Source organism: Ranitomeya variabilis, chromosome 8, assembly GCF_051348905.1.
Source record: "Ranitomeya variabilis isolate aRanVar5 chromosome 8, aRanVar5.hap1, whole genome shotgun sequence".
NCBI lineage: Eukaryota > Metazoa > Chordata > Amphibia > Anura > Dendrobatidae > Ranitomeya > Ranitomeya variabilis.
Window position 1 is genome coordinate 88,350,345 of NC_135239.1, and position 27,519 is coordinate 88,377,863.

The 27,519-nt window shown below is 48.4% G+C and overlaps 2 protein-coding genes across 2 annotated transcripts in view; both read left to right on the forward strand.

Annotated features, from left to right (window-relative positions):
- Positions 1-23,302, forward strand: part of CLCC1 (chloride channel CLIC like 1) — a 233,456-nt gene extending 210,154 nt beyond the window's left edge. Inside the window, exon 12 of the mRNA XM_077278353.1 lies at positions 23,228-23,302. Within this exon, the coding sequence (XP_077134468.1) occupies positions 23,228-23,238 (11 nt within the window). The 3' untranslated portion in view covers positions 23,239-23,302. The remainder of the gene's footprint in view (positions 1-23,227) is intronic.
- Positions 1-27,519, forward strand: part of AKNAD1 (AKNA domain containing 1) — a 140,955-nt gene that overhangs the window by 24,266 nt on the left and 89,170 nt on the right. Inside the window, exon 2 of the mRNA XM_077278342.1 lies at positions 24,371-25,396. Within this exon, the coding sequence (XP_077134457.1) occupies positions 24,380-25,396 (1,017 nt within the window). The 5' untranslated portion in view covers positions 24,371-24,379. The remainder of the gene's footprint in view (positions 1-24,370; positions 25,397-27,519) is intronic.

Genomic DNA, 27,519 nt, shown 5'->3' on the forward strand with positions numbered 1-27,519 from the left:
ATGTGTCGTTGGACCGGCCGGTCTCTGAAAACCCAGTTAACAGCGCTCTGGACTGAGGTCTCTAACATCTTCAGTAAAGAGGTAAAGAGACTGCAACCTGGTGTCCTCGTTATTTACCGCGACCTGCACCCCACGACTGCACCGTTGCATCACCACTTATTACACCGGACGTCCCCCACTGACGGACAGTGCCACGGACCGGGTCCAGCCACCGTGACAACCCCAGAGCAGAGACCCAGAGGCCCGGCTCCGGGTACCCCTCGGCCCTGCGGCGGTGTGGGGGCGCTCCACAACTTGGCGTCACGAACAGGATCTACTTAAGCCTGAAGAATCAGGTCATGTGTGCCTTGGAACTGTGATTTATCGTGCTTGGACTGTACTTTATTGAGAGAACTGTGCTGCTTGCCGCGGAAAGTTACCGCCAAAATTCGCCATTGCCGCGCGCGGAGGGAGGAGCCTTAGTTACGTGGGCGGGATCAGCCAAAAGAAGCGCGGAACGGAAAGCGCGGTGAGGCGCCAATCCCGGAAGAGGAACTCCGACCTCCAGCAGGTTAGTGGGAGGAAGGGACGGCCATGTCCGAGTCGGGAGGAGAGGAGGTGGCGGTCGCAGCCGCGGACACAGGGGCAGCTCCGGTCCCCGCGGCGGGCGAAGCCGCGGCCCTAATACCACCACTGGCTGCCGCGGAACCCGCTGCCCCCATCAGCCAGTCGGACACTGCCGCTAATGCAAAAGCCATAATGCCCTTCTCCATGCCCTACCTGCCCGGAGCGGCCTGGCTCCCACGATACTCTGGGGAGGCACATACGTTCACTGACTTTAAAGAAGGGCTCTACAGCCTGCTCGAGTTCTATCCCCTAACCGAGCCCCAGAAAGTCCATATGATAACTGGCCAACTCTTTGGGGCGGCTCTTAGAGAATTGAAATCCTGGCCCGCTGAGGATAAAGGAACTGCACAACAGATTTTTGCCAAGCTTAAAGCCACCTTTGATACTCGCACTGCCACAGAGATTAAACTGACTTTCTATGGATGCAAACAGAGGCCGCAGGATAGCTTACGGGACTATGCCCTTAATCTCCAGGAAGCGATGCGGGCCATTAAGCAGAGTGACCCCGGCAGCATGCAGGATGAGGATAAAATCCTGAAGGAGCGGTTCATTGAGGGGCTCCTATGCATTCACCAGCGGGGCCAATTGCACTTTCTAGCCATGCAAAATCCAGACTTGACTTTTGCGCAGTTTAAAGATAAAGCTATCCAGGCATCGCAGGAGCGACAGCCCAGCCGCGCAGTACCACCCAGGCGCCCCGCTCTCACATACCACCAGGAGGTGGCATCGGATGTCCCAGTCGCCGCCGAGGCCGATGCCCAGAGCCTAGAGGACGACTCCCCTGCAGGACTCCGTCTCCAAATGCAAGAGCTAACCAAGAGCGTTGCTGCCCTGGCCCGGACGGTGCAGTCCCTACAGGAGGCCCCCAAAGAGAAGATCCAGTTGGCTTCCAGCCCGGAGGATGTCCCTTGGATGCGACAGAGGAGGACTCCACCGACTAGGAGCCGGCCCGACGATCGCTTCCACCCGGATGGACGACCCATCTGCCGCCGCTGTCACCAGGTGGGCCATCTTGCAAGGTACTGTCCTTTAAACGAGCAACCCCTGGGGCAAAGGGCCAACCCCCAGGAGTAGGACGGTCAGGCCCGCAGCATTGGAGAACCAAGTATATTGGAGGACGACCAGTTCTCCCTGTAGTGATTGATGGAATCCCCTTGAATGCTTTGCTGGACACCGGTTCTCAGGTGACGACTATACCTTACGTGCTCTACAAACGGTATTGGGAGGACGCTGATATTACTCGTGGCCCTGACGATGATTTCACCATAATCGCCAGTAATGGTCAGCCGTTGCCACAAGTGGGGTATAAGGAGGTCACCATCAAAGTGGGGCGGGTGGAATTGAAAGCCCAAGGGATTGTGATTGTAGATATTGATCGTCGAGAATGTAATCCCATGATGACTCTGGGTACTAATGTTATAGAAAATTGTCTTGCAGAAGTGATTGTTTTGTTGCAACAGGTGGCAGAAACTGCTGGCCACAGTGAGCAACGTGCCCTGCAGAAGGAAATCAGAGCTCTGATGCAGAGACAGCAGGTAGAGCTGACTGGTGGTGAGATTGGTCGTGTCACTGTGAGTGATTCAAACCCCATCGCGATACCCCCCAAAAGTGAAATGTTAATATGGTGTCGAGCAGCTATAGGCCTCAGGGGTAAGGACTACCAGGCCTTGGTAGAACCTGTATATTCAGACAATAGGCCTACTGTTCTGACAGCCCGGGGGGTGGTCGACGTCCGACAGGGGAGAGTGCCCGTACGTGTCCTCAATTGTGGGGAGGAAGAGGTCCACCTAACCAAGTATACCACGCTCGCCAAACTGTTCACTGTCAATAATAGTGTAATACAGACACCTGAACCCTTGGTCCCGTCAAATGTGACGGAGAACAAAGGTTCTGCCGAGCACTTGAAAGACTGGTGTCGGGAATTGCATGTGGGCACTGACTCTACCCCATCTCATCAAATACAGGGGGCTTACAGAGTGGTACACGAGTACGAGCAGGTATTTAGCAAACACCCCTCAGATTTTGGGCAGGTGAAAGGGATCCAACATCACATCCCCACGGGCGATCACCGACCCATAAAAGAGAGATATCGCCCTGTACCCCCAGCTCATTACCAGTGTGCCAAGGACATGTTGCGAGAAATGAAGGAGGCTGGGGTGGTGAGAGACAGCTGTAGCCCCTGGGCGGCTCCGTTAGTCCTTGTTAAAAAAAAAGATGGTACAATGAGGATGTGTGTTGATTACAGACAGTTGAATCGCATTACACATAAGGACGCATACCCACTGCCTAGGATAGAGGAGTCTCTGGCTGCCTTAAAATCTGCTAACTATTTCTCTACCTTAGATCTCACCAGTGGGTACTGGCAGGTTCCTGTGGCGGAGGCGGACAAAGAGAAGACGGCCTTCACGACGCCAATGGGCCTCTGTGAGTTCAACTACATGCCCTTCGGATTGTGCAATGCTCCCGGAACGTTCCAGAGGATGATGGAGAGCTGCCTGGGACACCTGAACTTTGAAACCGTGCTGCTATATCTGGATGACGTCATAGTCTTCTCTAAAACCTACGAAGACCACCTGAAGCACCTGGCCGAGGTGTTTGAAGCCTTGTCCAACTTCGGCCTAAAAGTGAAACCGTCCAAGTGTCATCTGCTGAAACCTAAAGTGCAGTACCTGGGCCATGTGGTGAGCGCTGAAGGAGTGGCCCCAGACCCTGACAAGGTCACAGTGATCAAGGACTGGCCAAAGCCCAGTGACCTTCACGAAGTCCGGCAGTTCCTCGGGCTGGTAGGCTATTACCGGAGGTTCATTAAAGACTTCACCAAAAAGGCCGCACCCTTGCAAAACCTGTTGGTGGGCCAACCAAAGAAGACCAGGGGGAAGAACACCCCCTTTGACTGGAACGGGGAGCTGGAAGAATCCTTCACCTGCTTGAAGTCGGCGCTGACGGGGGAAGAGGTACTGGCTTACCCCGAATACGACCAACCGTTTGTGCTGTACACAGATGCCAGTAATGTGGGATTAGGAGCCGTGCTGTCTCAAGTCCAGAAAGGCAAGGAAAGAGTGATTGCTTACGCCAGCAGGAAACTCCGTCCCACGGAAAGGAACCCTGACAACTACAGTTCCTTCAAACTGGAATTCCTTGCCCTTGTCTGGGCGGTGACAGAGAGGTTTAAGCACTACCTGGCCTCTGCGAAATTCACCGTCTTCACGGACAACAATCCGCTAACGCATCTGGATACTGCCAAACTCGGGGCTTTGGAACAGCGATGGATGGCCCGGCTGTCCAACTATGATTTCACCATCAAATATCGGGCAGGGCACCAGAATGCCAATGCCGATGCTCTGTCCCGAATGCCCAATTTACCAGAAGTGGGAGAAGACCCGGAGGCACTTGAAGAAGTGGAGCTGCCTGCCTTCCATCGCCCCAAAGCCACTCAGAACTCTCACCATGTGAAGAACAGGCACAAGAACCAACCGGATGCCACGCTGAATCCCCTGCCCCACCACGGATGGGCAGAAACCCAGGATAGTGACCCCGCGGTCCGTCAGGTGAAGGAACACTTGACGCAGGCTGGCTTGCACCCTGGCCCAGATGATCCACAAGAGACCCAACAGCTGTGGAAGGGGAGAAGCAAACTGTTTATCCATGATGGCAAGTTGTGCAGGAGGAGCATCGACCCACGTACTCATGAATTGGTGTGGCAGATAGTGGTGCCAAGGCGAGATGCGCCCATGGTTCTGGGAGCCTACCATGATGGAGCCGGACACTTCGGATGGAAGAAGCTGGAGAAGTTGCTCCGAGGGAGGTTCTATTGGATTGGCATGAAGAGAACCATTGAGAAGTGGTGTCGGGAGTGTGGTCCATGTAGTCTGCGCAGGAAGGACCGTGACAGTCAACGGGCTCCCCTGCGGCCTATCATCACCAAACGGCCGCTCGAACTGGTCGCGCTGGATCATGTGAAGCTGACACCTAGCCGGGCGGGCTATATCTACGCCCTTACCATCGTGGACCACTACTCCAGGTTTTTGGTGGTTGTGCCTGTCAAGGATCTAACAGCTAGGACTGCCACCAGGGCCTTCCAGCAGCACTTTTGTAGGCCCCATGGCTACCCAGAGAAAGTACTGACCGATCAGGGGCCTGCATTCGAAGCGGAAGTGTTCCAAGAATTCTGCCAGATGTACGGGTGTAAGAAGATCAGAACTACACCGTATCACCCTCAAACCAACGGGATGTGCGAGAAGATGAACCAGGTAGTAATCGATTTATTGAAGACCTTGCCTGTGGAGGAACGGAATCTGTGGCCGACAAAGTTGCCTGACTTAGTGGATATATACAACCACATCCCAGTAAGTTCCACCAACTGTACTCCAGCGTACCTGATGCGAGGAAGGTCTAGTCGGTTACCCGTTGATCTGGACATGGGGGTCCTAGTACCCGAAGATACCTCGCCGGATGCAGATTGGGATGCAGAAAGGCAGCGAAGATACCGCGAAGTACAGGAGTGTGTAGAGAGAAGTCTCGCCCAGGCTAGGCAGAAACAAGAAAGGGACTACAATCAACACGCTCCTGCGATTCCCCTGTCACCTGGTGAGCAAGTGCTTAAACGAAAGAGGAGGTTACACAAGCTCGATGACCAATGGGAAGCGGAACCGTATACCATCTTGCCATCCGACTTCGACAACACTAAGGTCTGTCTCATCAGCAAGGACAGAGGGGAGACCTCGACAGCGGTATCCAGGGATCACCTTAAGGTCTGCCCCGATAAGTTGAAAGAGAGGGGCACGGCCCCAGAAATCTCCCCGCCGGTGGAAAAGGAGAAAATGTTCCATACTGTCCTTGGTGACTTTCCCCAGTCCTGGACTCAGATAAACCAAGCCGTTGTGGTACCTGTCGTAATGTTTCAACAGCCGGACCCGCCAGAAACAATGGTGGTACCAGATCATCTGGCTCCACTACCTCAACAAGCCTTACCTGATGAAGCCCTGCCAACCGTTGAACCGGCAAGTCCTCCCTCTGCTATCAGTGAATCTGCTGTACCCACTGTTGATAACTGCAGCTCTGAGAGCCCTAACCTGCCAGTGCTACCCAGACTCACTAGAAGTGTAGTTAGAAGACAGCGCACTACACCAGCGGTAGCAAGCATAGCGGGCCCTGTTAGGCCAATAGCAACCCCTGCGCTGCGAAGGTCCACACGCAGCACTCAAAATCAAACCCCCCTCCGCTACAAAACTTGGAGGTATTAATAAGGGCTGCTATTTAATTGAAAATGTTTGTATATATATCTTTTTGTTACAGGTTTTAAATGGACAATAGAGTAATGGACGGTGAATTGCTCAAAACCCTTCAAAAAGGGGGCCCCTTTGTTTACCCGGGGTCCCCGCTGTTTTAACCACTGAACTGAGAGTCATAAACTGTGCATGACCTAACTTTTGCAACGTTCAAGAATCCTCACCTCCCGTAAAGGGAAGCATTGTTATGTTCAATTGTTATGCTATTTCAAAAATTTGTGTGTTTTCTGTTAACATGTATTATTGTTCTTGTTTTCCCAGTCCCGGAGTACTGGATTTAACCGGGGGGGAGTGCAGCACCCCAGAGTCCTGGTTGTTGCAGTACTGTGGCTCCGCCACTATGGGGAGCTATGGTACGTCTGATTGCACTAAGGAGTTTCTCTGACCAGGTACACTCACACCACACTTCACACTCCGGCCACCAGGGGGGGTGGTCCTATCTAGTAGGCCACTCCTCACAACTCTGGTAAAACTGGGGGTTGGACAGGAAGATAGGGAGAAGTAGCTGGGAAGGGCTAGTGAGAGGACCTGTCAGGGATGGGGATCCTGGCAGACTCCTCAGAGCAGAACTAACCAGTAAACAACGGGAATACAGAAAAGGAGAAATACCAGAAGGGGTCCTGCTGTTAGACCGAGGCAACATCCTTCTGAGGCGCAAACAGTCGGTGGCCGGAACGCCGAGCAAGTAAGAGACTTTAAGTACGTTGCAAACCACGGCAGGACAGCTAATTACAGGTTGGCTGTCTCACTTAACACCTAAGCAGACAACGGAGGCAGTTGTGGGAGAGGGGCGACTCTAGGGTCCCGGAAGAACTCCAGGCCTACCCCGTCATACGGGTGCGTCCTACCATATCATCTGGGGGACGGAGACAGAACAGTAGAGACAGAAAAGAAACAGTTGTGAGGACTATCCCGGGAGCTCAGCAGGGAAGGACTACAACACCCAGCGCTAGAAGGTAGATACTGATTCCCACCTGTAAGGAGAACTCCTGATGTGTCGTTGGACCGGCCGGTCTCTGAAAACCCAGTTAACAGCGCTCTGGACTGAGGTCTCTAACATCTTCAGTAAAGAGGTAAAGAGACTGCAACCTGGTGTCCTCGTTATTTACCGCGACCTGCACCCCACGACTGCACCGTTGCATCACCACTTATTACACCGGACGTCCCCCACTGACGGACAGTGCCACGGACCGGGTCCAGCCACCGTGACAACCCCAGAGCAGAGACCCAGAGGCCCGGCTCCGGGTACCCCTCGGCCCTGCGGCGGTGTGGGGGCGCTCCATATGGATAGGACAAACCCGTATGACTGGTGGCCTGAGGCTTTTTATAGTGACCCTAGAGACGCCCCAGCCCCCACAAGTTGCCACCGTGCCTCCTGGATATATGGTCGGGCAGCCAATGTGGAATTAACTGTCCTGCCAGTCTCTGAAGTAAAGCATAGAGTTTCTTACTCCCTCTGTATTCTGGCCAACAGGATTCCTACGCTTCAGAAGGAGGCAGCCTCTCACAGGACAGAACTCCTTCTGGTTTCCTCTCCTTTTGCTATGACTTTGTTTCTCACTCACTGCAATACACTTCTCTTCAATGTCTCTTTCTTAGGATGCTGCTGCACGTGGGGCAGGCGCAGCTCCGTGGACCCTCGTCCTCCTCAGACCGCAGTCTGGATCTGACTTGAGCTCCCTCCAGCCAGCTCAATTTGGAGACCGAGACCGATCTGCCTCGGTCCCCAGCCAGGAACTCTCTCTCTCACTTTTCCCTCCAACTACCAGTTTTACCTAACTGAGGAGTGGCCTAGTAGATAGAACCTTTGCTCCCCTGGTGGCTGGAGTGTAAAGTGTTTTGTGTGTGGTTGTGATACCTGGACAGAGGATCTCCTTTATTGCCCTCAGACGTAACATCACTCCCCCTGGTGGAAGAATGACATTACTGCAACGACCAGGACTCTGGGGCGCTGCAATTGCATAGCATTTGCCTTTGACCTGTGGCTCCTCTGTAGTTGTACCCATCATAGAATCCCACAGTAGTGCTATGATATGTATTTTTATGTGATTATGTTCAATACAATTAATTATTTCCTCTTTTGATCCTTTTTATGCAATTTTTTTCTATGTAGGGGTTATTATATATTGTGTGCGTGGGACTTGCTAAATAGTAATTTCCCGTATGGGCACAGACACTATATGCAGGCTGACTGTGCATTGTTATCAAAATTGGTTTACAGACAAGTATACAATGGTCAATGTTATGTGTGTACAACATGTATACAATGGTCAATATTATGTGTGTGCGACATGTATACAATGGTCAATGGTATGTGTGTAGGAAATGTATACAGTTGTCAATGTTATGATGTGTACGACATGTATACAATGGTCAATATTATGTGTGTACGACATGTATACAATGGTCAATGGTATGTGTGCATGACATGTATACAATGGGCAATGTTATGCGTGTACGACATGTATATAAGTGGTGAATGTTATGTGTGTACGACATGTATACAATGGTCAATGGTATGTGTGCATGACATGTATACAATGGTCAATGTTATGTGTGTACGACATGTATACAATGGTCAATGTTATGTGTGTACGACATGTATACAGTGGTTAATGTTATGTGTGTACGACGTGTATAAGTGGTCAATGTTATGTGTGTAGGAAATGTATACAGTGGTCAATGTTATGTGTGTACAACATGTATATAAGTGGTCAATGTTATGTGTGTACGACATGTATACAATGGTCAATGGTATGTGTGTACGACATGTATACAGTGGTTAATGTTATGTGTGTACGACATGTATACAATGGTCAATGGTATGTGTGTACGACATGTATACAGTGGTTAATGTTATGTGTGTACGACATGTATACAGTGGTCAATGGTATGTGTGTACAACATGTATGTTGGAATTTATGTCTGTAATCCCCTGTGTGTCTGAATAAAGTATCAGTTTTCAGCATTCTGGAAGTTTTCAACATTCAGTAGCGAAGTGATCTTTTTTACGTATTGAGGATATACATAATTCTTCTAACCACAAAATTACTTCTGCACCGTAGTGCAGTAATCAAAAACTTCTATTTTATGGGGCATACAAGTATTCCTAGAATACATACAGGGATGCCAATAGGAATTTCGGGGCCCCATACTGGCAACATTTTTGGGACCCCCTTGAGACTCGCTCCACCAAGGCTCCAACCCTAGCCCCGCCTCCACCCCTCGAACTGTCCATAGTCCAACCGCTCTCTCTTGGAAAATCTCCACTTCTCACCAGTCACACATTAACAGTTCCCATCACCAGATAACACATATAGCTAGCAGCTTTTGTTTTGGCCAAAAGATTTTTCTAATCTGCCACCACAACAAGGTAGACTCTTTTGGCCGGGCCCTACTCTACAGTAACCTATTAAAAATTTGCTAAAATATGCAATACAATTTAGGTATATTTTTATTTATTTTTCAATTTTTAAAATGATCAATAATATCACATCCAAAGAGACAAATACCACCACACCATGACCAGACACCATATTAATTACCACCAGATAGTGACCTATAATACCAAATACAAGGAACAAATACCACCACACCATGTACTGATCACATATTACCACCACATGGTGACCAACAATACCACATACAGGGAACAAATACCGCCACACCATGACCAGACACCATATTACTACCACATAGTGACCTATAATATCACATACAAGGAACAAATACTGCCACACCATGTCCAGATCACATATCACCACCACAGTGACCGAATAGTAGCACATACAAGGAACAAATACCACCACACCATGTCAAGATCACATATTACCACCACATGGTGACCAATAATACCACATACAGGGAACAAATACTGCCACACCATGAACAGACCACATATTACCACCACAGTGAACGAATAATAGCACATACAAGGGACAAATACCGCCACACCATGGCTGGACAACATATTACCACCACATAGTGACTGAATACTACAATAGTGATCATTAATAAAAAAAATCACAATACTATCACCAAAAGTGCCATTATACACAGGAGATCTGTACTTAGTATGCAGTGTCTGTGTACAGGTAATACTGTTATTACCGGTGACATTATACACAGGAGCTCTGTATATAGTGTCAGTGTACAGGTAATACAGTGATCACCAGTGACAATATACACAGGAGCTCTGGATATAGTGTCAGTGTACAGGTAATACAGTGATCACTGGTGACATTGTACACAGGAACTCTGTATATAGTGTATAGGTAACACGCTGACTCACCAGTGACGTCTCTAGGTGAAGTCCTTCAGCTTCGGTTTTCACATTCATCCAGCACAGACTGCCATCACGTCTTCCAGCCAGGACTCGTCTATGCAGGAAATAATACATTTATCTAGAGCTCCGCTTGCAGAACACATTATTTAATTTGTTCCCAACTTCTACACTACACCAGATGAAGAAAAAAAGGCAACAGTGTCGCTCTGCATAGTAACAGGATTGCCCCCCCATTTAAAACAGTATCCTCAAAAAATAAAATATTTACATCACTGCAATAATAAAATCCCTTAATTAGCCCCTATGGTAATAATATCCCCCATCCTGGCCCCATGTATCTCGTTCCTGGCTCCAGCCATATGTTCTCCCATTCTGCCCTCATGAGTGTCCATTCTGCCCCCATATGATCTCCCCATCCTGCCCCATCTGTCCCATGATCCTGCCCCATCTATCCCATGATCCTGCCCCATCAGTCCCCATGATCCTGCCCCATCTGTCCGCATGATCCTGCCCCATCTGTCCGATGATCCTGACCCATCTGTCCCATGATCCTGACCCATCTGTCCCATGATCCTGCCCCATCTGTCTCCATCATATCCATCCTGCACCATGTTCCTGCCCTATCTGTCTCCCATCCTGCCCCCATGTCTCACATCCTGCCCCCGTGTCTCACATCCTGCCCCCTGTGTCTCACATTCTGCCCCCAATGTCTCACATTCTGCCCCCTGTGTCTCAGATTCTGCACCCCTGTGTCTCCCATTCTGCCCCCTGTGTCTCACATCCTGCCCCGTGTCTCACATTCTGCCCCATATCTCACGTTCTGCCCCCTATGTCTCACATTCTGGCCCCTATGTCTCACATCCTGCCCCCGTGTCTCACATCCTGCCCCCGTGTCTCCATTCTGCCCCGGGCTTGCTGCATTCAGTAAAAATAAAAAAAGCCACCCTTCTCCTTACCTGGCCGTGCTCCAGCACCGACGTCCATCCCAGGCATTTCAGAGCGGACTCGCCGGCGAATGACAATGACATCATATGCCGGCGACGTGCGCGCTGACGTCAGCTGCCAGCCTCCGATTGGCTGGCAGCTTTAACTACTGCCCGCGTGGGCCCACACGGCAATAGAGTAACTGAACCTGCATCTCGGACGCAGGTTCAATTACTGTACCGTCAGAAGCCTGCCGCTGGGGCCCAGGCCTGATGGGCAGATGAGATGGGGCCCAATACGGGCCCTCTCTGCCCCCTGGGCCCCATACTTCAGTCAGGGCAGTAATGCCCTGATAGCGGCCCTGAATACATATCAGGAGTGGTGACTGGACCTCTTTAATGAGGACCTTTCACCAGATTTGTAAGATAATCTGGACACAATGTGGACTAGTTGCTGCAAAGCTCAATTAAAAGTTCGGTACTTTGTTTTTATTTTTCTCATTTCTGTTGTGGTGATATTACCTTGTAAAGTTTAGATTCCAAGTTCTTCTCTAACCAAGGGAGCGTTAGCAGCAATCCTTTGGGGGCAGTTACTTTTTTTCCAGTATGATGCTGATCAATCAAAGCTGGAGGCAGGGCCAGCTCCAGATTCTCGTGGGCCCTGGGCAAAAGCTATGGCAGACAAATATATTATGGGCACTACACAGTCCTCCATACAGTGTTATGGGCACCACATAGTGGTACATACAGTATAATGGTGGATAAGTAGCCCCAATCAAGTTCTGAAGAAATTCAAGCTGTCCTGCAGGCTCAGGGTGCATCAGTGTCAGTGCGAACTATCCTTTGACACTTGAATGAAATGAAACACTATAGCAGGAGACCCAGGAGGACCCCACTGCTGACACAGAGTCATAAAAAAGCTAGACTGCAGTTTGCCTAAATGTATGTCAGTAAGCTAAAATCCCTTTGTTAAAGCATCTTGTGGACAGATGAGACCAAGATAGAGCGTTTTGGCAAAGTACATATGTTAACTATACTTATTTTGTATATTTATTTATTCAGAACTCTTACCAGATGCGATACTAAAGAAAATGTCACAATGTTTTTTATATCAACAATGTAGCGGTTTATTGGATTGTCCACCATACAGCATCGTTGCAGCAAAACATACAATAGGTGAAATAGTTACAAAGAGATTGTCCATTTGTCCATATCAAAGTTTGTTACCCATCTTTCCTGGGATCCTGAATAGCCTGTCTGTGTCAATAGAATGGCTGAAGCTGTTCAGCATTGTTAAAACCTGGTGTCCATCAGGTGTTAGCATAAAGTGTGTGTGTGAAGTGTGTGCGAAGTGAGCCCCCTTCCTGTGGGCCATGTGTTACATACGTCCCACATATCACGTGTTCTCTCTATTTGGTGTTAACATCTACCCTGAGTTAAATATACAGAAATAACACATGTAATCTCAGCTAAACCTTCCACGAGGCAATGTGCTCAGTACAGAAGTGAGAATAAGAATAAGTCAATAACCATTAATTAATATTTAACAATATCATTCTACTGTTTACCGAAAACAGAATGAGGTCTACAAAGAAAAGAACACAGTACCTACAGTCAAATATAGTGGAGGTTCAAAGATGTTTTGGGGTTGTTTTGCTACCTCTGGCACTGGGTGTGTAAGGCATCATGATTGAAATCTAAAGATTTACGATGGATTTTGAGTCCCAATGTAGTACCCAGTGTCAGAAAGCTGAGTTTACGACCCAGGTCATGCGTCTTTCTGCTGGACAATGCCTCCAAACATACCTCAAGAAGCACCCAGAGCAGTAGCGTAGCTACCGGGGGGGCAGAGGGTGCGGGCGCCCCGGGCCCGGTGCTCTGAGGGGGCCCACCCGGAGCTACACTACACTGTAACTGTATCGGCGCATTCAGAGCGTCGATACAGTTACTTTTTGCGGCAGAGCAGGGAGAATCAATCTCCCTGCTCTGCCGCCCGGCCGCTATGGGGCCCCTGAGCAGGCAGGGGGGCCCGGTGCCAGCAGTGGGCCCCCCTGCCGTCATCGGGCGATCAGCTGTACTGGCATTTAGCCGATACAGCTGATCGCATTGATGGGAGAAGGAGCGCTGCTCTCCTTCTCCCATCATCCCCCTGTCAGTGTTGGCGTCTGACGTCGCCAACACTGACAGCGGGCGCGATGGCGTCAGGAGATCAGCGGGAGCAGAGCAGGAACCAGGAAGAAGAGAGGTGAGGGGGCTGCCTTATTACAGGGTCTGACTATGGGGGTGCTGCCTTATTACAGGGTCTGCCTATAGGGGTGCTGCCTTATTACGGGGTCTGACTATGGGGGGCTGCCTCATTACAGGGTCTGACTATAGGGGTGCTGCCTCATTACAGGGTCTGACTATGGGGGCTGCCTTATTACAGGGTCTGCCTATAGGGGTGCTGCCTTATTACAGGGTCTGACTATGGGGGGGCTGCCTTATTACAGGGTCTGACTATAGGGGTGCTGCCTCATTACAGGGTGTGACTATAGGGGTGCTGCCTCGTTACAGGGTCTGACTATGGGGGCTGCCTTATTACAGGGTCTGACTATGGGGGTGCTGCCTTATTACAGGGTCTGACTAAGGGGGCTGCCTTATTACAGGGTCTGACTATGGGGGTGCTGCATTATTACAGGGTCTGACTATAGGGGTGCTGCCTTATTACAGGGTCTGCCTATGGGGGGGCTGCCTTATTACAGGGTCTGACTATGGGGGCTGCCTCATTACAGGGTCTGACTATGGGGGCTGCCTTATTACAGGGTCTGACTATGGGGGTGCTGCCTTATTACAGGGTCTGCCTATAGGGGTGCTGCCATATTGCAGGGTCTGCCTATAGGGGTGCTGCCTTATTACAGGGTCTGACTATGGGGGCTGCCTTATTACAGGGTCTGACTAAGGGGGCTGACTTATTACAGGGTCTGACTATGGGGGCTGCCTCATTACAGGGTCTAACTATAGGGGTGCTGCCTCATTACAGGGTCTGACTATGGGGGCTGCCTTATTACAGGGTCTGACTATGGGGGCTGCCTTATTACAGGGTCTGACTATGGGGGCTGCCTTATTGCAGGGTCTGACTAAGGGGCTGCCTTATTACAGGGTCTGACTATGGGGGTGCTGCCTTATTACAGGGTCTGACTATGGGGGCTGCCTTATTACAGGGTCTGACTATGAGGGCTGCCTCATTACAGGGTCTGACTATGGGGGCTGCCTTATTACAGGGTCTGACTATGGGGGTGCTGCCTTATTACAAGGTCTGCCTATAGGGGTGCTGCCTTATTACAGGGTCTGCCTATAGGGGTGCTGCCTTATTACAGGGTCTGCCTATGGGGGTGCTGCCTTATTACAGGGTCTGACTATGGAGGCTGCCTCATTACAGGGTCTGACTATAGGGGTGCTCCCTCATTACAGGGTCTGACTATGGGGATGCTGCCTTATTACAAGGTCTGACTATGGGGGTGCTGCCTTATTACAGGGGCTGCCTTTTCACAGGGTCTGACTATGGGGGTGCTGCCTTATTACAGGGGCTGCCTTTTTACAGGGTCTGATTATGGGGGTGCTGCCTTATTACAGGGTCTGACTATGGGGGCTGCCTTATTGCAGGGTCTGCCTATAGGGGGCTGCCTCATTACAGGGTCTGACTATGGGGGTGCTGCCTTATTACAGGGTCTGACTATGGGGGTGCTGCCTTATTACAGGGTCTGCCTATATGGGGGTGCTGCCTTATTACAGTGTCTGCCTATTGGGGCTGCCGTATGCTATAGAGTCTGCCTATGGGGAGTGCATTATACTATATTGTGGACTATTTGGTGCATTATGCTACTGTATATGGAGGCTATCTAGGGGGCCATCATACAGTATGGAGATTACAGTGTGGGGGTCCTTATACATTGTTGGAGCCATCAAACAGTATGGGGGCTACTAAGGGGTCAGTATACTGTGTATAAGAGAGCATCATGTTGTGTATAGCGGAGCTGTACAGGGGGAGACTTGGGACTTTATTAAATGTAAAGTGGGCACTTATTGTTATAGGGGAACTCAGGTTACTGTGGCTATCAAAGGGGCACACAGGGCAATATTACTTTCTAGGGGCAAAATATGGGCACTGTTTTCTAGGGCACTTGCACCCGGCATTACTATATTATAGAGGGGTGCTTTAGAATTGAAAGGGCACAGAGAACCACACAGCAGGTGCAGTAATAGGGACACATACGGCAGCAGCGGCTCAGTATCGGGGTATCAGGTGCAGTAATAGGGACACATACGGCAGCAGCGGCTCAGTATCAGGGTATCAGGTGCAGTAATATGGACACATACGGCAGCAGCGGCTCAGTATTGGGGTATCAGGTGCAGTACTAGGGACACATACGGCAGCAGCGGCTCAGTATCGGGGTATCAGGTGCAGTAATATGGACACATACGGCAGCAGCGGCTCAGTATTGGGGTATCAGGTGCAGTAATAGGGACACATACGCAGGGCCGGCCCGTATAAGCGAACTAGGCTGCCGCCTAGGGCGCCGACCCTAAGGGGGCGCCAGAGAAAAAATAGAAAAAATTATAAAAAATCTTTTCAAAAGGCAAAAGGTGTATGGAGCGGAGCTGAATGTGTATGAGGTGTATGGAGCGGAGCCGTGTGTGTATGAGGTGTACGGAGCGGAGCCGTGTGTATGAGGTGTGTTATGATCCTGGTGGTAGGATCTCAAATTGACCTGACAAATATACCCTGAGTATATAGGACAAGTTCTGGGGATGTGGAAACTATACTGACCGCAATCCTGATCCTATCCAAACACACTAAAGGCAGCTGTGGAGCGTTACCTGAAAACCTAGACGCCTCGTCACAGCCTGAGAAACTGACTACCCCTAGAGAGAAAGCAAAGACCTCACTTGCCTCAGAGAAATGTACCCCAAAGTTTTAGATAGCCCCCCACAAATAATAACGGTGAGTCAAGGGAAAACACAAACGTATAGATGAAACAGATTTAGCAAATGAGGCCCGCTAATACTAGATAGGCAGAAAATAGATAGGCATCTGTGCGGTCAGTACAAAAACTATCAAAAAGTAAACCACGCAGAGAATACAAGAACCCCCACACCGACTCACGATGTGAGGGGCGCACTCTGCACCCCAGAACTAACCAGCAAGCAAAAAATCACATAAAAGCAAGCTGGGCTGAACTCATAGTATAATGAGAAACGTTTTCAAGGAAATAATGAGAAACTGAACAAGCAAACTTAGCTTCTCATAGCAGGAGACTGGTCACAAGGAATATTCAGGAGGACACAGGATCAGGACTGAATACACCGACAGCAGGCGACATCTAAAGGTCCAGGTGAGTTAAATGGGCCCAGCCTAGCAGGAGATGAAACAGCTGAGCCAGCCAAGACCAGCCATATCGCTAAAGGCCACCAGAGGGAGCCCAAGACCAAACTCACACAGTACCACTCATGACCACAGGAGGGAGCCCGAGAACGGAATTCACAACAGTACCCCCCCCTTGAGGAGGGGTCACCGAACCCTCACCAGAGCTCCCAGGCCGATCAGGACGAGCCAAATGAAAGGCACGAACCAAATCGGCCACATGGACATCGGAGGCGACAACCCAGGAATTATCCTCCTGACCATAACCCTTCCATTTCACCAAGTACTGAAGCCTCCGTCTCGAAATACGAGAATCCAAGATCTTCTCCACCACATATTCCAACTCCCCCTCGACCAAGACCGGAGCAGGAGGATCAACAGAAGGGACCACAGGCACCACATATCTCCGCAACAATGACCTATGGAACACATTATGAATGGCAAACGATGTTGGGAGGTCCAAACGAAAAGACACAGGGTTGAGGATTTCCAAAATCTTATAAGGACCGATGAAACGAGGCTTGAACTTAGGAGAGGAAACCTTCATCGGGACATAACGAGAAGACAACCATACCAAATCCCCCACACGAAGTCGGGGACCCACACAGCGACGGCGGTTAGCAAAGCGCTGAGCCTTCTCTTGGGACAAAGTCAAATTGTCCACCACATGGTTCCAAATCTGCTGCAACCTATCCACCACAGAATCCACCCCAGGACAGTCAGAAGACTCAACCTGACCCGAGGAGAAACGAGGATGAAAACCAGAATTGCAAAAGAAAGGTGAAACCAAAGTAGCAGAACTAGCCCGATTATTGAGGGCGAACTCAGCCAATGGCAAAAAGGTCACCCAATCATCCTGGTCAGCAGAAACAAAACATCTCAAATAAGTTTCCAAGGTCTGATTAGTTCGTTCGGTTTGACCATTCGTCTGAGGATGGAAGGCTGACGAAAAAGACAATTCAATGCCCATCTTAGCACAAAAGGATCGCCAAAATCTAGACACAAACTGGGATCCTCTGTCGGACACAATGTTCTCCGGAATACCATGTAAACGAACCACATTCTGAAAAAACAATGGCACCAAATCGGAGGAGGAAGGCAACTTAGGCAAGGGTACCAAATGGACCATTTTGGAAAAACGATCACAAACCACCCAGATGACAGACATCCTCTGAGAGACAGGAAGATCCAAAATAAAATCCATGGAAATATGCGTCCAAGGCCTCTTCGGGACAGGCAAAGGCAAAAGCAATCCACTGGCACGAGAACACGAAGGCTTGGCCCGAGCACAAATCCCACAGGACTGCACAAAGGAACGCACATCCCGCGACAAGGAAGGCCACCAAAAGGATCTCGCCACCAAATCCCTGGTACCAAAAATCCCAGGATGACCCGCCAACACTGAAGAATGAACCTCGGAAATAACTCTACTGGTCCATCTGTCTGGGACAAACAGTCTCTCCGGTGGACAACGGTCAGGTCTATTGGCCTGAAACTCCTGCAACACCCGTCACAGATCAGGAGAGATAGCAGACAAAATCACCCCCTCTTTGAGAACACCAGTCGGTTCAGAAACTTCCGGGGAGTCAGGTACAAAACTCCTAGAAAGGGCATCAGCCTTCACGTTTTTCGAACCCGGAAGATATGAAACCACGAAATTGAAACGAGAGAAAAACAGCGACCATCGAGCCTGTCTCGGATTCAACCGTTTGGCAGACTCAAGATAAGTCAAATTCTTGTGATCCGTCAAGACCACCACACGATGCTTGGCTCCCTCAAGCCAATGTCGCCACTCCTCAAATGCCCACTTCATTGCCAACAACTCTCGATTACCAACATCATAATTCCGCTCGGCAGGCGAAAACTTTCTTGAAAAGAAAGCATATGGTCTCATCACAGAGCCATCAGAGCTTCTCTGCGACAAAACAGCCCCTGCTCCAATCTCTGAAGCATCAACCTCGACCTGAAAGGGAAGAGAGACATCGGGCTGACGCAAGACAGGAGCCGAAGAAAACCGACGTTTCAACTCCTGAAAGGCCTCCACGGCCGCAGGAGACCAATTCGTCACATCAGAACCCTTCTTGGTCAAATCCGTCAAAGGCTTCACCACACTAGAAAAATTAGTGATGAAGCGATGGTAAAAATTAGCAAAACCCAAGAACTTCTGAAGACTCTTCACAGATGTAGGTTGAGTCCAGTCATGAATAGCCTGGACCTTGACTGGATCCATCTCGATAGTAGAAGGAGAAAAAATAAAGCCCAAAAAGGAAACCTTCTGGACTCCGAAGAGACATTTAGAGCCCTTCACAAACAAGGCATTGGCACGCAGGACCTGAAATACCATCCTGACCTGCTTCACATGAGACTCCCAATCATCAGAAAAGACCAAAATATCATCCAGGTACACAATCATAAATCTAACCAGGTACTCTCGGAAGATATCGTGCATGAAGGACTGAAACACAGAGGGGGCATTAGAAAGCCCAAAAGGCATCACCAAGTACTCAAAATGACCTTCGGGCGTATTAAATGCTGTTTTCCATTCATCACCCTGCTTTATGCGCACAAGATTATACGCTCCACGAAGATCTATCTTGGTGAACCAACTGGCCCCCCTAATCCGGGCAAACAGATCGGACAACAGTGGCAAGGGATACTGAAATTTGACCATGATGTTATTTAGAAGGCGATAATCTATACAGGGTCTCAGAGAACCATCCTTCTTGGCCACAAAAAAGAACCCCGCACCCAAAGGGGACGAGGACGGGCGAATATGTCCCTTCTCCAAGGACTCCTTTATATAACTCCGCATAGTGGTATGTTCTGGTACAGACAAATTAAAAAGTCATCCCTAAAGGTACCTTCACACGAAACGACTTTGTAACGATATCGCTAGCGATCCGTGACGTTGCAGCGTCCTGGCTAGCGATATCGTTTCGTTTGACACGCAGCAGCGATCAGGATCCTGCTGTAATGTTGCAGGTCGCTGAATAAAGTCCAGAACTTTATTTGGTCGTCCGATCGCCGTGTATCGTTGTGTTTGACAGCAAAAGCAACGATACCAGCGATGTTTTACACTGGTAACCAGGGTAAACATCGGGTTACCAAGCGCAGGGCCGCGCTTAGTAACCCGATGTTTACCCTGGTTACCAGCGTAAAAGTAAAAAAAACAAACAGTACATACTCACCTGCGCGTCCCCCAGCGTCTGCTTCCTGACACTTACTGAGCGCCGGCCCTAAAGTGAAAGTGAAAGCACAGCGGTGACGTCACCGCTCTGCTGTTAGGGCCGGAGCTCAGTCAGTGTCAGGAAGCGGACGCCGGGGGACGCGCAGGTGAGCATGTACTGTTTGTTTTTTTTACTTTTACGCTGGTAACCAGGGTAAACATCGGGTTACTAAGCGCGGCCCTGCGCTTAGCAACCCGATGTTTACCCTGGTTACCCGGGGACCTCGGCATCGTTGGTCGCTGGAGAGCGGTCTGTGTGACAGCTCTCCAGCGATCAAACAGCGACGCTGCAGCGATCGACATCGTTGTCGCTATCGCTGCAGCGTCGCTTCGTGTGAAGGTACCTTTAGGGAACTTACTACCAGGAATCAGATTTATGGCACCATCACAATCCCTATGAGGAGGTAGGGCACTGGATTTGGGCTCATCAAATACATCCTGGTAGTCCGACAAAAATTCAGGGACTTCAGAAGGAGTAGAAGAAGCAATTGACACCAAAGGAGCATCGCCATGAACCCCCTGGCAACCCCAACTTGACACAGACATTGCTTTCCAATCCAGGACTGGATTATGAGCCTGCAGCCATGGCAGACCCAACACGACAACATCATGCCAATTATGTAGCACCAGAAAGCGAATTACCTCCTGATGTACAGGAGCCATGCACATGGTCAATTGAGTCCAGTACTGAGGTTTATTCTTGGCCAATGGTGTAGCATCAATTCCCTTTAGCGGAATAGGGAATTGTAAAGGCTCCAAGATAAAACCACAGCGCCTGGCAAATGACAAATCCATCAAATTCAGGGCAGCACCTGAATCCACAAAAGCCATAACTGGGTAAGATGACAGAGAGCAAATCAAAGTAACAGACAAAATGAATTTAGGTTGTACAGTACCAATGGTGACAAACTTGGCAACCCTTTTTGTGCACTTAGAGCATGCTGAGATAACATGAGCAGAATCACCACAGTAAAAGCACAACCCATTCTGACGTCTGTGGTTTTGCCGTTCAACTCTGGTCAGAATCCTGTCACATTGCATAGGCTCAGGTTTCTGCTCAGAAAATACCGCCAGAGGGTGCACAGGTTTGCGCTCCCGCAAACGCCGATCAATCTGAATGGCCAAAGACATTGACTCATTCAGACCCGTCGGCGTGGGGAACCCCACCATAACATCTTTAAGGGCTTCAGAAAGACCCTTTCGGAAAATCGCCGCCAGGGCGCACTCATTCCACTGAGTGAGCACAGACCACTTCCTAAACTTCTGACAATAAACCTCTGCTTCATCCCGACCCTGAGAGAGAGCCAGCAAAACCTTCTCTGCTTGGTCTACCAGATTTGGTTCCTCATAAAGCACTCCAAGCGCCAGAAAAAACGCATCAACATTTAGCAATGCAGGATCTCCTGGCACCAAAGAGAATGCCCAATCTTGAGGGTCACCTCGCAACAAAGAAATAACAATTTTGACTTGCTGAACAGAGTCGCCAGATGAGCGAGGTCTCAGAGAAAGAAATAACTTACAATTATTCTTAAAGTTCAAAAACCTAGATCTATCTCCGGAGAACAGCTCAGGAATTTTAGGCTCTGACATAGGACTGCGGACTACATAATCCTGAATGCCCTGTACCCTTGCAGTGAGATGATCCACACAAGAAGACAGACTCTGAATGTCCATATTAGTTGCTGCATACAGAACCACCCAGAGATTAAGGGGAGGAGAGAGGCAAAACACAGTGCAGAGGGAAAAAAAAAAAATGACCTTAAGATTTCTCTTCTCCCTCTTTAGCTGCATCAACACTTTCGGGCCTGCTGTACTGTTATGATCCTGGTGGTAGGATCTCAAACTGACCTGACAAATATACCCTGAGTATATAGGACAAGTTCTGGGGATGTGGAAACTATACTGACCGCAATCCTGATCCTATCCAAACACACTAAAGGCAGCTGTGGAGCGTTACCTGAAAACCTAGACGTCTCGTCACAGCCTGAGAAACTGACTACCCCTAGAGAGAAAGCAAAGACCTCACTTGCCTCAGAGAAATGTACCCCAAAGTTTTAGATAGCCCCCCACAAATAATAACGGTGAGTCAAGGGAAAACACAAACGTAGAGATGAAACAGATTTAGCAAATGAGGCCCGCTAATACTAGATAGGCAGAAAATAGATAGGTATCTGTGCGGTCAGTACAAAAACTATCAAAAAGTAAACCACGCAGAGAATACAAGAACCCCCACACCGACTCACGATGTGAGGGGCGCACTCTGCACCCCAGAACTAACCAGCAAGCAAAAAATCACATAAAAGCAAGCTGGGCTGAACTCATAGTATAATGAGAAACGTTTTCAAGGAAATAATGAGAAACTGAACAAGCAAACTTAGCTTCTCATAGCAGGAGACTGGTCACAAGGAATATTCAGGAGGACACAGGATCAGGACTGAATACACCGACAGCAGGCGACATCTAAAGGTCCAGGTGAGTTAAATAGGCCCAGCCTAGCAGGAGATGAAACAGCTGAGCCCAGCCAAGACCAGCCATATCGCTAAAGGCCACCAGAGGGAGCCCAAGACCAAACTCACACAGTACCACTCATGACCACAGGAGGGAGCCCGAGAACGGAATTCACAACATAGGTGTACGGAGCGGAGTCGTGTGTGTATGAGGTGTATGGAGCGGAGCTAAATGTGTATGAGGTGTACGGAGCGGAGCCGCGTGTGTACGAGGTGTATGGAGCGGAGCGCGTGTGTACGGAGCGCAGCCGCATGTGTAGGAGTAGCTATGTGTGGCCATTATACAGTATGGAAATCCAAACTGAAGAAAAGGACAACACCACACCAGATAGTGAAAAGCAGCTCACATATTTATTCTGCCTCTTGCTCCATACTGTATAATGGCCACACATGATGCTCCATACTGTATAATGGCCACACATGATGCTCCATATACAGTATGGAGCATCATGTGTGGGCATTATACAGTATGGAGCATCATGTGTGGCCATTATACAGTATGGAGCATCATGTGTGGCCATTATACAGTATGGAGCATCATGTGTGGCCATTATACAGTATGGAGCACTGTGTGGCCATATTTTTTTGTTGTTTATAATTATTCTTTATGAAACAGTGTGATCAGCAGTGCTAAATGGGTGTGGTTGGGACGTGGATATGGGTGTGGCTAGTTATGAATGGGTGTGGTCAGAGGCGTGGCCTAAAATTTGCCCCTCTTTCGCATCTTCAAAAGTTGGGAGGTATGTTAAAAGTAGTAGGGGCGCAACAAAATAGTTTCGCCTAGGGCGCCGTAATCTCTCGGGCCGGCCCTGCACATACGGCAGCAGCGGCTCAGTATTGGGGTATCAGATACAGTAATAGGGACACATACGGCAGCAGTGGCTCAGTATTTGGGGTATCAGCAGGATGAGGAGTTTGTGCAGGTTGGGAATAGATGGTGATGGGGCTGGAATATGAGAAGTGAAACGTGTCTTTGTTGAATTCTCTGCAGACGAGTTGTAGCTGGAAGAAGTTGTCATGTCGGTCTGGGCCAGATGGAAAAGACGGGAAAATTGAATGATTCCATCAGAAAGATCGTCAGCGGTAAAACATTATCTGTAACTGTGCTGTGATCTGTTATATGTTCTGTAGGACTGGTATCTACCACTGACCATATGGTGGTAATATCAGTGTTGGTCTTTATATAGAGATTATCTTCAGTAATAGCGCTGTCAGCTGCTGAGGTTCTCCTCCAGTATTAGGGCACGTCACCGAGTTGTAATCAAGGTTACCTCGTTAGGGGCCCCCTCAGAAGCTTCGCCCCCCTGGACCAAAACCCTAGCTACGCCTCTGACCCAGAGATAGATGGAAGCTAAGCACTGGAGCATTCTGAAGTGGCCAGCGATGAGTCCGGATCTAAATCTCATTGAATACCTGTGGAAAGATCTTATACAGTAATTGCTGTTGGGAGAACACGCCCTTCAAGTATGAGAGACCAGGAGCAGTTTGCAAAACAGTGATCCAAAATTCCAGTTGACACGTGTAAGAAGCTTGTTGATGGATATAGGTAGAGATTGATTTCAATTATTTATTCCACAGGGTGTGCAACCAAATATTAAGATGAGGTGGTCAACAATTTTGTCCTGCCAATGTTGGGGGTTTTGTGTGAAATTATGTCCACATTGTCTTTTTTCTCTGTTTTTTTGTGTGTTGTTCCAAGACACACAAAGGAAATAAACGTGTATAACAATATATGTGTACGGTAATTGCAATAAGTTTCTGGGAGAAATACTTCATTTTCTGGAACAATTTTCATGGTGCCAACACTTTTGGCCATGAGTGTAGCTCTGCTCTACTACCCTTCCCCCCCCACACTGACAGTTAGGCTGAAGTCTAAGAGCGCCGTTTGTGCTCGAAACGCGTCCAGCGACTACATGGTAGCTTCCATCCAAATGATGTAATTTTCGCTTGTCAGCAGTTTTCCAAATTTTAATATGTTTAAATACATTTTTGATACTTATTATTCCTGGAGCTGGAGTTTTTTCTTTCCATGTGCACAGGGTTTTCAGAGTTACCGCAAACTTATTTCAATATCATAGAGGAAGCAGAACTTTCATTTACCTTGATGTATAAGCAATATTATGTTCTTTTTCAGAATGCAACCATGGAGTTTTCTGCAGATGATAACAATTTTTTGCAAAAGTCATCAGTAGAACACAGAGATTCACGAGATCACCTCGCCAATGACACCACCGATGATGAGCAGGAAGACTTGCCTTATGATGGAATCCTTGAGTGCTATCTAGTTCCAAGTGTACAGCACGATAACGTAGCCACGACCAGCACGTCTATTAATTCACATCAGGCCCCGCTCAGTACGGAGGAAAGTCACCCTCCCTATAGTCTAGTACAGACTGAAACTACTAATGATGAAGCCCTTTACTCCTTGGATAGCAGCGACTCGTTCAGCCTTTCTCAGACTGTTTCCAATCCTCAGGCCAATGATGACATAATGGAAAGGGAAAAATTACCGACCATTTCAACAATAATCCCAGATGTTCTTCTACGGCACATTACTGAAGGCAATCTACTCAATCCTTCTGAATTTATTGATTATGAGACTATGCCAGAAATATCCATTGTTGAAAGCAGCGATGAAACAGCGATCAGCAGGAAAAGTCATGCAAAGCTTCCGGAGTCTCCACATTATGAAGAACAAGAGGATTTTAAAGAGGAATACTTGGAAATGTATGGAAAAGAAAGTAATAGTATCCAAGAAGACATGACGAATGAAGCAAACTCTGATATAGGTGAGAGTTCTACAATAGGGAACAATGAAGAAAATAAATGCGAGTCTATTCAGGAAAATGAGGAAGAGGATGACTTTCCTCCTGATGATATGGATAAAGAAAGCAAGCAGCCAACTTATGAATCACACAGACGACCTTCATATGAGATGAAATATGGACAAGGACAGGTTCATTACAAACTTCCAGATTTTTCAAAAGTGCCTCCAAAAGTGAAGATTCCCAAGTGTGACAATGGGAGTCCTAAGCCAAGTCATACTATAAAGAGAGCCCCAACGTCTACCAATTTAATTGGACAATCATTTCTAATTCAAGATATCCTTGATTCTATGCAACCTGTTATACAGCTGGGAGAAATAAAGAAAGAACAACAGGTGAGGGTGCGGTATCTATAATGAAATGACCAAGCTGGGGGTTTATGGCAATAACTGTTGTAATGTGATAATCAGGAAACTGTAATGACAATATCAAAATGATGTCATAATTAAAGGAGATCTGTCATTACTATTAGAGTTGAGCGAATTTGTTTGTTTGTTTCCCTCCTATTCGGCAAGCTATAGTGCTGCAGAGGGAACCCGGATACATGGAGCACGCCGGCTGATCAGACGTTCAGCATGTGTCGTGGCTGTGTGACAGTCAGGACACATGCATGGAGAGCCTGTTTGTTGGGCTCTCCATCCATGTGCTGTGACTGTCACACAGCCGCGACACATGCAGCTGCAGAGCTGAACAGCTGATCAGCCGGAGCGATCCAGGTATCCGTGTTCCCTCTGCAATTTATTCGGTATGCGGTATAGCTTGCCGAATAAGAGGCAACCCGAAAAATTTTCTCATCTCTAATTACTATAAAACTCTTTAAAGGGTCCAAAGTTTCTATACAAAGTTTCTCCATATTCCAATGTATATCGGAAAATTTGCAAAGTTATTATACAAATTATCTCTTCAGAGAGGAAGAGGACTAGAACTCTAGTGCCACCTATTGGAAGTAGCAATCCTAACAGTCAATGTCGACCCTTTAACGAGCCTTGTCACATGACTTAGGATAAAAGCCAAACCAGAATCTCAATTTGCAGACCCTGTGTTTCGGGATACTGCCCCTCGTCAGTGCAAAGTGGAGATCTGGTTTGGCTGATTGAGAGGCACCTGACCGGGATCCAAGAAGTATAGTTTCTCCTTTCTCCTTATAAAAATAAGCTACTTTGCAATTTAATAACAAAAAATAAATAAATCTTACAATTTACAAGTTTTTAAAAATCCTCTTCTATCTCATGAATGCAGTGATATTTCATTTTATCGTTTATAGCTCTTTGCATAGGTCACTGGCCACTACATAAATTTGTCCAATGTAGCTTATATGCTTGGCTCTAAAGCTCTCCAGGATCTCTGGAGCGAGTTGTTGGCTCTCAAGCCCGGCCAGCTGTAATGCTACCTCTCACCGATGCTCCAGAGGCACAGCTTTGTCATGATCGAAAGCTCACAGTTCATGTCAGTGGCGCATTAATGCTGCTGTTCCCAAGTGCACCTCCCCACAGCAGGCGAGTAGCCGAGAGGCTGGGGAGTTTTGCACTCTTGCTGAAGATCAGGAGACATTCCCTATATAGTAAGGCATCTACGTAATGTTCTAACATAGTTACGTTCATGTGTAATGTGACGTGGACTGGTAGCCATGGGCAAAGTACTTGTCTCTTACACTCCGGCGCGCTACATGGAGGTGTGGGTCATGGCTGGGTGTGTGGACTTATGCTGTGGGGTGCTAGGCTCTTGAAGGCCCCTTGTAACCGAGGACTTGGGTTGGCCAGGACCAGGCATTAAACAGTTCAATGAAGTTGACCACCAGTCAAAAATAAACTTTTTACTCAACAATAACTTGGGGGGATTTGGGGCACATAACTTGATGAACATGTGCTTTACAATACGGAGCATTTTCCACACACCGTTTCAGTTCCTTCCTCTTTACTTGCCTATCCTCTATCTTCAACGTTCCTCTCTACTTCACCATAGCCCGGCTCAGTACTATAGTCCAGTCTGCAAGAGTCCTATTCTCACCCCGTGGGTCTGCATCTTCTTTTCCCTCTAGGGAACTATATCGCCAGTATGGCCGCTACTTATCTTCTCTGTCTCTGATGCTCTGGATCTCCTGACAGGGGCACTCTTTGTCTTACGTACTCTGTATATTTTTGGCACGTTACCTCTGTGAGTTATAAACTCCGAGCAGTACTGCTATGCATCCTGTCTCCGATCGGTCACTCTGTTCCTTCAGTCACTTCTCTACCACTTTCCGCTAAGATCTCACTATCTCTCTCTCTCTGTCTCCTCTCACATTAGGGACACCCACGTCAGGCATCGCTGCTCACACTAGACCTTAGGTTTTCTTTCTACGCACATTGGGCCCGATCTGATGTTCTGACAGTAACTGTATCTTGTCCCTTCAGCTTAGCTCTTCGCATTCTGGGCTAGTCCCAACCGTTAACTCTTACTTTGCCTACTGTCTAACAGC